The 11,110-nt window shown below is 44.5% G+C and overlaps 1 protein-coding gene across 1 annotated transcript in view; it reads right to left on the reverse strand.

Annotated features, from left to right (window-relative positions):
- Nucleotides 1-7,765: 7,765 nt before the first annotated feature.
- Nucleotides 7,766-11,110, reverse strand: part of rasd2b (RASD family member 2b) — a 3,370-nt gene continuing 25 nt past the window's right edge. The window contains exons 1-2 of the mRNA XM_058380735.1: nucleotides 10,544-11,110; nucleotides 7,766-8,580 (exon numbers count right to left, since the gene is read on the reverse strand). The exon at nucleotides 10,544-11,110 is cut by the window's right edge and continues 25 nt beyond it. Coding sequence (XP_058236718.1) covers nucleotides 8,048-8,580; nucleotides 10,544-11,054 — 1,044 coding nt within the window. The 5' untranslated portion in view covers nucleotides 11,055-11,110 and the 3' untranslated portion in view covers nucleotides 7,766-8,047. The remainder of the gene's footprint in view (nucleotides 8,581-10,543) is intronic.

An 11,110-nucleotide genomic window follows, 5' to 3' on the forward strand; every position in this document is an offset into this window, starting at 1 on the left:
GAATTCTCTGTGGTTCAGAGCTCTTGAGCGAATCAAGTTTATAGTTTTCACCACAGTGGTCATCACATCATCCATCTGGATGGCTTTGGCACAGAGTGTTTCCTGGTGTATGATACAGTGCATTTTCACAGCCTCACCTCCACTTTCGCGAACTTTGTTGCATACCATGGAAGCCATTCCATTCCGCTCGCCGATCATGGCTGGCGCTCCATCCGTTGTAATGCCACAGAGCTTGGCCCAAGGGAGATTCATGTTTTCAATCGCACATGATACAGCTTCAGAAAGATCTTTTCCCGTTGTTGTACTCTTAAGGCTCTTCATATCAAGGAGCTCTTCTGAAATGCAAAAATCACTGTCCACACCTCGCAAAAAAATCAACAATTGTGCAGTATCAGTGCTGTCATCGCACGCAATTGAGTAAAAATCAAACGTGTGTACTTTGTCTGTCACTTGTTCTTTTAGATTTGCTGACAAGTCTTCGATTCTCCGTCCGACTGTGTTTCTTGAAAGACTGATGTTTTTAAAATCTTTCATCTTTTCTGGGCAAATTATTGTGGCAACTTTCATCAGACACTCCTTTATAAGTTCGCCTTCAGTGAAGGGTTTTCCGTGTCGCGCTATTAGGTGAGCTACCTCATAACTAGCTAATGTAGAATTTTCCTGTGCTTTATTAGCACGAAAAATTGTTGTTGTTGAGCTGGCAAGGCAGCTGCCAATTGTTTCACCTTTTGATCGCGCTCTGCTCCAGATATGAAAGACTGATGTTTTGTTTCATAATGTCTTTTAACATTATATTCTTTCATCACTGCAACGGACTCCTGGCAAATTAAACAGACACATTTTCCGCTCACCTCCGTGAAAAAATATTCATTTCCCCATCGTGTCTGAAATCTCCTGCATTCACTTTCGATTTTCCTTTTTCTTTGTTCCGCCATGACTTAGCAAAATGTGATTAACAATAATTTGTTGTTTTTTAGCCCCTTAATTTGAATGTAGAATGTCTGGCTAACTGCACTGGCTGCATGTGATAGTGACACCTGATGGTTATTTAGTGAATTTCATCTATTTTTCCCTATAAAGGGCCAGATTCATATTATTTTTAAAAATCGCTCGCAGGCCGCCACAGGAACGATCCGTGTAGTTTGGACCGTAGTTTGGACACCCCTGATCTAATACATCAATACACACCAATGCATAAAAGACACTAAACTACATAAACACAATGCAAGACACACAGACATACACACAGACAGACAGACAGACAGACACACACACACACACACACACACAAGAGCAATAAATGTGAAATGTTTACAAGAGCAGAAACAGAAGAACTAAAAACTCAGTGTGTGTGTGTGTGTGTGTGTGTAGTAGCAGTAGCCTAAAAGTAAAGCAGTAAAGAACAAAAACAACAATAGTAAAAAATATTATTGGTATTATTATTATTATTATTATTAATAATAATAATAATAATAATAATAATAATAACCAGCTGACTCTGGTTTATTAACTATACTAGTGCTTCTCGACTTGAGTGCAGCCTTCGATACCACTTCGCTTAATATTCTTCTCGACAGGCTAGTCTCTGTCGGCATCACTGGCACCCCTATGTCCTGGTTTAGGTCATACCGTTCTGGTCACTCTCAGTTCATTCAGTTAAATAGTTTTTAATCAAAATCATCTACAGTCACTACTGGTGTTCCCCAGGGTTCTGTCCTGGGCCCACTTTTATTTATAATATATATATACTACCTTTTGGCCAGGTTTTTGGGTGGTATTCATTTCCACTGCTACTCAGACGACACCCAACTCTACCTATCCACTAAACCCACTGGCTTTTTCCCTCCACCTTCCCTATCTTCCTGTCTGGCTGAAATTAAGAATTGGCTTTCGGACAATTTCTTGAAGCTGAACAGTGACAAAAATGTGGCCCTGCTCATTGGGACAAAATCTGTCTTGGCTAAATCTAATTGTTTTTCCAGGTTTATTGAAAATAATGTAATCAGAAGCCCATATTAATAACATTACATGTATGGCATATTTCCACCTGGATAATCAAGTAGTATTAGTATCAAGTAGTCTTCAAAATTCTGTTACTTACTTATAAAGTGCTTCACAATCCATATCTTACTGAACTTCTGCAGTCATATATTCCTTCACATACACTTAGATCAACATCTTCAATCTCCCTTGTGGTACCTCGCATACGTTTAACTACCATGGGAGCACCATCTTTTAGCAATGTTGCTCCTCGTCTGTGGAACTCTCTCCCACTTGATATCTGCAATTCTGAGAACCTGCAGATGTCTGAAAACATATCTTTTTACTCAGGCTTTTTTATGATATGTCCTATAAAGTATGTTGTGCTTTTCATTTCAGTATGTTTAGCCTGTATTGTTGCATTTGTATTTGTGTATATATTTTATGCCTATATCTTAACTGTTGTAAGGTGACCTTGGTTGTTTTGAAAGGCACCCATTTTAGGATTTTTATAACTAAACTGCAATGAGGTGGAAACTGAAACCCCGCTCCATCACACCACACCTCACCACGTCATGGCACATCACGTCACGTCACGTCATATCACGTCACGTCATATCACGTCACATCCCTGAGCTTCCTCAGTGTTTATTTTTTGACTGACATATAATGCTGCATGTATCCTAAACACAGTAACTGTGTCATCTCTTAAATAAGAAGCGGCTCATCATGCCAGAGCGCTGGACCTTCTCCAGATGTCTCCACACCGTGAGTCGTCTTTCCTCTGGTCTGCAGCTGCGTGGGAAGATAGTGTGATGGTGTGATTGTGTGATGGTGTGATATGTGCAGATCTCTAACTCACGCTCTATTACCCACATCCAGTTCTTCCTCTACATTTTTAGTGAGTCTAGAAGTCGTGGCCATGATTTGACAATGAGGTGAGGGTATAGATTTGTTTAGGGGCTAGTTTAGAAACTAGTTCACTTGTTCAGACACTTAGTTTGTTTAGAGATTTGTAAAGACTAGTTTGGAAAATAGCTTAAAGACTAGTTTAGAGATTGTTTGGAGCCATGTTAACTTGTTTAGAGACTAGTTTAGAGATTTGTTTAGAGACTGGAGTCCACTATGTGGTGTGCTTTTGTCGCTTGGGATTTCTCAGGGTGAAAGGTCATGGGCTGAAGCGTGCACATGATCATGATGCTTTCCTGTGTGCACTTTTGTGACGTTGTATTAAACTCCTGTGCTGCAGGTCAGCTAACAGACTGCTGGCTCTGATACACGTGCTTCCTCCCAGACATGTGACGTGTGTGTGTGTGTGTGTGTGTGTCACTCAGTGTGTGAGTACATGAAGAAGCACAGACAGCACTGTTTGTTCTACTTTCTATACACGACTCTGGTAGCTTATGCAGACAGCAGGATATTTCTTCTCTGTTCAGCTCGAGTCCACTGTGGATGGAGATGAAGATTAACCACACACTCAAGGCTCTTAACTCGTTACAAGTCGTTAAAATGAACTGAGATGAACTTTGAGGTGTCTGTTAGCAGGTCAGGATCGTTTCTCACATCCTTCACAAGTGCTGAAGAACATTGATTAGTCAAACAGCAGTGAGACCGACAGTAAAGGCATCGGCTAAACACGCTTAAAGTGCTGCTCCATGAAGCTGATGCTCCAATCGAACCTCCACGAAGAAGAGTAGAGATAAACATTTACTTTAATTGCTGTTATCACTTTGTATGAAGTGCAGAGGTGTGTGTGTGTGTGTGTCCTTTCGGAGAAAAGAAAAGAAAAGAAAAGAAAAGAAAAGAAAAGAAAAGAAAAGAAAAGAAAAGAAAAGAAAAGAAAAGAAAAGAAAAGAAAATGTGCTCTGTGGTGTTGTGACCAGAGAAAAAGCGCTTTCAGAGCCAAGGGTTGTGCAGCACCATCTGATCTCAATCAGCTAGAGACTAGTTTAGAGACTAGTTCAGAGATTGTTTAGAGACTAGTTCAGAGATTGTTTAGAGACTAGTTTAGGGACTAGTTCAGAGATTGTTTAGAGACTAGTTTAGGGACTAGTTCAGAGATTGTTTAGAGACTAGTTTAGGGACTAGTTCAGAGATTGTTTAGAGACTAGTTTAGAGACTAGTTCAGAGATTGTTTAGAGACTAGTTTAGAGACTAGTTCAGAGATTATTTAGAGACTAGTTTAGGGACTAGTTCAGAGATTGTTTAGAGACTAGTTTAGGGACTAGTTCAGAGATTGTTTAGAGACTAGTTTAGGGACTAGTTCAGAGATTGTTTAGAGACTAGTTTAGGGACTAGTTCAGAGATTGTTTAGAGACTAGTTTAGAGACTAGTTCAGAGATTGTTTAGAGACTAGTTCAGAGATTGTTTAGAGACTAGTTTAGGGACTAGTTCAGAGATTGTTTAGAGACTAGTTTAGGGACTAGTTCAGAGATTGTTTAGAGACTAGTTTAGGGACTAGTTCAGAGATTGTTTAGAGACTAGTTTAGGGACTAGTTCAGAGATTGTTTAGAGACTAGTTTAGAGACTAGTTCAGAGATTGTTTAGAGACTAGTTTAGAGACTAGTTCAGAGATTGTTTAGAGACTAGTTTAGGGACTAGTTCAGAGATTGTTTAGAGACTAGTTTAGGGACTAGTTCAGAGATTGTTTAGAGACTAGTTTAGAGACTAGTTCAGAGATTGTTTAGAGACTAGTTTAGAGACATTTTAATTTGTTTTGAGACTAGTTCAGAGACTTTTAGAGACTAGTTTTGAGAACTAGATCGAGACTAGATTAAATGTTAAGAGACTAGTATAGAGAATAGTTTAGAGATGTGTTTAGAGACTAGTTTAGAGACATGTTCAGATTACGTCACAGGCAGTGATTGCTCTTTATCCCTAAAAGTGAGAAGTTTAATCAACAGTAAATTCCTAAACATGATCCAGATTATTTAACTTGTTTGTTATTCTAGTGTTTTTACTTCCATTGTTAACAGCAGAGTGTCAAAAGTAAAGAAGCTGGAGATGTCCGGTGTGTGTCCTGTGTGTGTGTGTCCTGTGTGTGTGTGTCCTGTGTGTGTGTGTCCTGTGTGTGTCCTGCATGTGTGTGTCCTGTGTATGTCCTGTGTGTGTGTGTCCTGCATGTGTGTGTCCTGTGTATGTCCTGTGTGTGTGTGTCCTGCATGTGTGTGTCCTGTGTGTGTGTCCTGTGTGTGTGTCCTGTGTGTGTGTCCTGTGTGTGTGTCCTGTGTGTCCTGCGTGTGTGTCCTGTGTGTGTGTCCTGCATGTGTGTGTCCTGCATGTGTGTGTCCTGTGTGTGTGTCCTGTGTGTGTCCTGTGTGTCCTGTGTGTGTGTGTCCTGTGTGTGTGTGTCCTGTGTGTGTGTGTCCTGTGTGTGTGTGTCCTGTGTGTGTGTCCTGTGTGTGTCCTGCATGTGTGTGTCCTGTGTGTGTGTCCTGCGTGTGTGTCCTGTGTGTGTGTCCTGCATGTGTGTGTCCTGTGTGTGTGTCCTGTGTGTGTGTCCTGTGTGTGTCCTGCATGTGTGTGTCCTGTGTGTGTGTGTCCTGTGTGTGTGTCCTGTGTGTGTGTGTCCTGTGTGTGTGTCCTGTGTGTGTGTCCTGCGTGTGTCCTGTGTGTGTGTCCTGTGTGTGTGTCCTGCGTGTGTGTCCTGCGTGTGTCCTGTGTGTGTCCTGTGTGTGTGTCCTGCGTGCGTCCTGTGTGTGTGTCCTGTGTGTCCTGTGTGTGTGTCCTGTGTGTGTGTCCTGCGTGTGTCCTGTGTGTGTCCTGTGTGTGTGTCCTGCGTGCGTCCTGTGTGTGTGTCCTGCGTGTGTCCTGTGTGTGTGTGTCCTGTGTGTGTGTCCTGCATGTGTGTGTCCTGTGTGTGTGTCCTGCGTGTGTCCTGCATGTGTGTGTCCTGTGTGTGTGTGTCCTGCATGTGTGTGTCCTGCATGTGTGTGTCCTGTGTATGTCCTGTGTGTGTGTGTCCTGCATGTGTGTGTCCTGTGTGTGTCCTGTGTGTGTGTCCTGTGTGTGTGTCCTGTGTGTGTCCTGTGTGTGTGTCCTGTGTGTGTGTCCTGTGTGTGTGTCCTGTGTGTGTCCTGCATGTGTGTGTCCTGTGTGTGTGTCCTGTGTGTGTGTGTCCTGTGTGTGTGTCCTGTGTGTGTCCTGCGTGTGTCCTGTGTGTGTGTCCTGTGTGTGTGTCCTGCGTGTGTGTCCTGCGTGTGTCCTGTGTGTGTCCTGTGTGTGTGTCCTGCGTGCGTCCTGTGTGTGTGTCCTGTGTGTCCTGTGTGTGTGTCCTGTGTGTGTGTCCTGCGTGTGTCCTGCGTGTGTCCTGTGTGTGTGTCCTGCGTGCGTCCTGTGTGTGTGTCCTGCGTGTGTCCTGTGTGTGTGTCCTGTGTGTGTGTCCTGTGTGTGTGTCCTGCGTGTGTCCTGTGTGTGTGTCCTGTGTGTGTGTCCTGCGTGTGTCCTGTGTGTGTGTGTCCTGTGTGTGTCCTGTGTGTGTGTCCTGTGTGTGTCCTGCGTGTGTCCTGTGTGTGTCCTGTGTGTGTGTCCTGTGTGTGTCCTGCGTGTGTCCTGTGTGTGTCCTGCGTGTGTCCTGTGTGTGTCCTGTGTGTGTGCCCTGTGTGTGTCCTGTGTGTGTCCTGTGTGTGTGTCCTGTGTGTGTCCTGCGTGTGTCCTGTGTGTGTCCTGTGTGTGTCCTGTGTGTGTCCTGCGTGTGTCCTGTGTGTGTGTCCTGTGTGTGTCCTGCGTGTGTCCTGTGTGTGTGTCCTGTGTGTGTGCCCTGTGTGTGTCCTGTGTGTGTGTCCTGCGTGTGTCCTGCGTGTGTCCTGTGTGTGTGTCCTGCGTGTGTCCTGTGTGTGTGTCCTGTGTGTGTGTCCTGCATGTGTCCTGTGTGTGTCCTTCGTGTGTGTGTCCTGTGTGTGTGCCCTGTGTGTGCCCTGTGTGTGTGTCCTGTGTGTGTCCTGCGTGTGTCCTGTGTGTGTGTCCTGCGTGTGTCCTGTGTGTGTGTCCTGTGTGTGTGTCCTGCGTGTGTCCTGTGTGTGTCCTTCGTGTGTGTGTCCTGTGTGTGTGTCCTGTGTGTGTCCTTCGTGTGTGTGTCCTGTGTGTGTCCTGTGTGTGTCCTGCGTGTGTCCTGCGTGTGTCCTGTGTGTGTGTCCTGTGTGTGTGTCCTGCGTGTGTCCTGTGTGTGTCCTGTGTGTGTGTCCTGTGTGTGTGTCCTGTGTGTGTGTCCTGCGTGTGTCCTGTGTGTGTGTCCTGTGTGTGTGTCCTGCGTGTGTCCTGTGTGTGTGTCCTGTGTGTGTGTCCTGCGTGTGTCCTGTGTGTGTGTCCTGCGTGTGTCCTGCGTGTGTCCTGCGTGTGTCCTGTGTGTGTCCTGTGTGTGGCTGATAACCGCAGTGCGATTTGATGCGTTCTTCACTACACACTACAACTAGCAAGTCCTGAATCAGCTGAAGCTTTAACTATGTGGACTCGCTGAGTGCTTTTGTTAATTACAAGAGAAACGAGTTGCTTTTAGTGTAATCGTCAGCACACACACACACACACACACACACACATGCTGTTTCACACATCTCATTTGTGCTTTATTCAGTGTTAGATGAGTGTATGTGTGTGTTTTTGCAGAATCGCTCATGGATGGCATTTATAATATCACGAAGGTCATTACGCTCCCCTCTGTAGTGAATAACAGTCACGACTCTCTCTCTCTCTCTCTGTCTGTCTCGCAGTTTAGCAATTATTCTGTTGACACACACACAAATAAAGCACACACACACACACATCAGAGGAATGGTGAAGGCAGACAGTGTTTGGTATGAAACTGTTTTTTTTTTAATTACAAACTTCTGGAATTGGCTCGTATGTTTAATCGAGTCTAATATACAGTGCAGTTTATATGTCTATCTATATACAGCCACGTGCTATTCTTTAACCTTTTACAAGAATTCACAATATTTACATGGAAAGGAAAAAGAACGGAAGATGCCGGAGCAGTTGGATGATGGATTCCGAGGCTGCTACATTTGACACAGTTGTTCATGAGAATAAAACCTTGTCTCTGTGAATCTGTGGAATTTGAATAGAACTGAGGTCACTGGATGGGGCAGGCCGGGTGTGTCAGCGCTCTGCTTAGCTTCACGCACTGCGTTTGTTCCTCACGTGAGGCGAGTGCGAGCTGCAAGTCCGTTCCGAAGCTGGGTCTGCGCGCCAGCGGGTGCACTGCGCCACACGGCGTGTCTCCACCACGTTGCCGTGCAGCGCGCAGAATGGCGTGATACGAGCGGATGGACAGCTTGCGGTGGCGAGACGGACCTGTCTCGAGCGGCAGCCCGCCTCGCTCCGCCAGCGCCGCAAACGCCTCCTCTAGATTTTTGCTCTCTTTGGCTGACGTCTCGTAGAACGCGCAGCCGTCCGCGAAGGCGTGCAGGGCCTCCGTCCGCGACACTGCGTGCTGCTCGGATGGCAGGTCCAACTTGTTGGCGCACACCACCACGGGCACGCTGCTCACGTGCGCCTTCGAGCGCGACAGCGCTGCCTTAGCCGACGAGATCTCGGAGCGCAGAGAGCACACTTCCTCAAACGAGCCGCGGTCGTCCACGCTGAAGACAAGCAGGAACATATCACCTGCAGCCGAGAGGAACAAAGAGATCATCTGTCAGTGACGTTAACGAACACGGAAATCTGATCAAAATGGGCTTCAGGCAGCTGTGTGATCAGTTCAGCAGTTCAGATAACACAGTCACCCTGAATCATAATGTTCTAATAAGTAATTAGCCGTCACTAATTAATCCGATCTGAGCCGCACACAGTGTCAAGTCTTTCCTCCATGAAGACCAGCGCAGGACTCGTCTCTAATAATAACTACAGCTCCAGGATATTATTAAATCTCCATGAGTACCACATTATCCCTATTTATAGATTTGTACAAATGACTAAATGTTCATCGACTCAACTCCATCTCCATCTACTCCATCTTTCAATATGGAAATATAATGCAGTTCTCTGAAAGGAACACAATAAAATCCTTTCTAAAGAGCCAGGTAGAGAAGATAAAAAACAGGTGAAGGTACAGGTCAGCAGCCTGATTTCAGAGTTAGATCTGGACTCTGCTGTGACAATAAGACTAATGTTGCTGCTACATACCAATGTTTCCATGCTGCACAACAATATATTCACTTTACGTTTAATTTATTAATATATGCATCCATCAATTTCACCTTCTTCTACTTTCTTCTACTTCCTCGTCTTTTATTTATACCTATTTTCACAATTTACACAGCTTATATTTTATTTACAGATATTTTATATATTTTATACAGATGTTTACTTTTACAGATATTTTATACAGATGCATACTCAAAGCTTTTGCACTAACAGACTTATTCCATTTATCATCATACAACAATTGTATTTTATTGTATGTTATTTTTATTGTATTTTGTATTTGCACTGATGTTTTTTGGGGCTAAATAAATTCTAATATTATTTGAATTGAATTGAAAAAGAAAAAGTAGGATTTTATCAGAAATCAATCACATCACATCATCCCAGACTCTGACTATCACTTCATCCTGAGATGATAACTGATCCAATCATGTTTCTGTGAAAATATTGAAAACTCACTGAACTGGATTTTCACAGAAACTCGAGGATCGCAGACGGAAAATGTGTAAACACGATCAACGCTGCACTTTTATTTACGACCTGGATAAAGACGTATCGTTTGAAATGCTGGCTCAGCATGTGGTGGTCATCTGATACTGATGACCTGAGAGTCTCACAGAAATGATGCTGGAGCTCAGGTGTGGAAAGGAACAGGGTTCGAGTCAGTTTGCCGTAAACTAAAAAAGCTAAAAACTGAGGTGCGAGATGAACCCTGTTTCTTTTTATTTTTGTTTTACTGATGCTGGTCTGATTTATAAAATTGTCTGTTTACTAAGGGGGTTTTTGTCCTCCTTGATGATTCATTTAATTTTTCTTAGCATGAATTTAGTCCTGGATGATTATAAATCATAAACATAACTGAAAATTACATTTTATTATTTTTTTTATGTTATCGTATATCTTTAACCTAAGAGTTTTAGAGTCTTGTGAATAAAAAATGAAAGTTTAATGGTTTGGAAAAATTTACTGTAGAAATGATATGTCTTAGATTCTAATGTTTGGTGCAGTGGACAAAATATTTTTTTAATTAATTTATTAATTATTAATTTTTTTAACCATTTTACGTCTTTATGGAAAATGTTAACAACCTGCTAAAGACTAAAAACTGTGTATGTAGAGGTGTGTGTGTGTGTTGTGTATGAGATCCGTGTGTGTGTAGTATTGTGTGTGAGCTGTGTGTGTAGTGTTATGTATAAGACCTGTGTGTGTAGTGTTGTGTGTGTGTAGTGTTGTGTATAATAGCTGTGTGTGTGAGTTGTGTGTGTAGTGTTGTGTGTGTGTAGTGTTGTGTATAAGAGCTGTGTGTAGTGTTGTGTGTGTGTCTAGTGTTGTGTATAAGAGCTGTTTGTGACTTGTGTCTGTAGTGTTGTGTGTGTGTAGTGTTGTGTATGAGAGCTGTGTGTGTGTATGTGCGCGCGCGCACCTGTGAGGATGGAAAGCCTGCGCTTGGCCGGGAAGTCTCTCTCTCCGGCTGCGTCCAAAATGTCTATCTGGTAAGTTTCCCCGCGGATGCTGTAGACTTTGCGGTGGAAATCCTCTCGTGTGGGCTCGTACTGCTCGTCGAACCCGTCCCGCAGGAAGCGCCGCAGGATGGCTGTCTTCCCGACGCGCGGCGCTCCGAGCACCACCATCCTTCTGCAGTTCTGTGGCTTGGGTCCGGAGCTCAGCGACTCCCGCGCGCGCAGCACCGCCGCTGTCTGGTTCCTCTCCTCCGCCACTCTCACCTTCTTCTCCCTCCGCTTGATAAGCTGCGCCGCGGCTCCCAGTCCTGCTTTGGAGATGGTGGCCGCTACCCCGAGCCCCCCGAGCCCCAGGCTGGCCAAGAAGGCGCTGGAGGAGCTCGGGAGGAAGTCGGGCGCGTGTCCAGGCTGCATGCGCGGCACCGGGGCGCTAGGGATATCCGCCGTCTTCGTGTCCGTGGGTGCAGGGGACATGAGTGGAGCTGATCAGTGAAGTTTAAGTATAAGTCTCTCTCTCTCTCTCTCTCTCT

The sequence above is a fragment of the Hemibagrus wyckioides genome, linkage group LG26 (genome assembly GCF_019097595.1).
Source record: "Hemibagrus wyckioides isolate EC202008001 linkage group LG26, SWU_Hwy_1.0, whole genome shotgun sequence".
Classification (NCBI taxonomy): Eukaryota; Metazoa; Chordata; class Actinopteri; order Siluriformes; family Bagridae; genus Hemibagrus; species Hemibagrus wyckioides.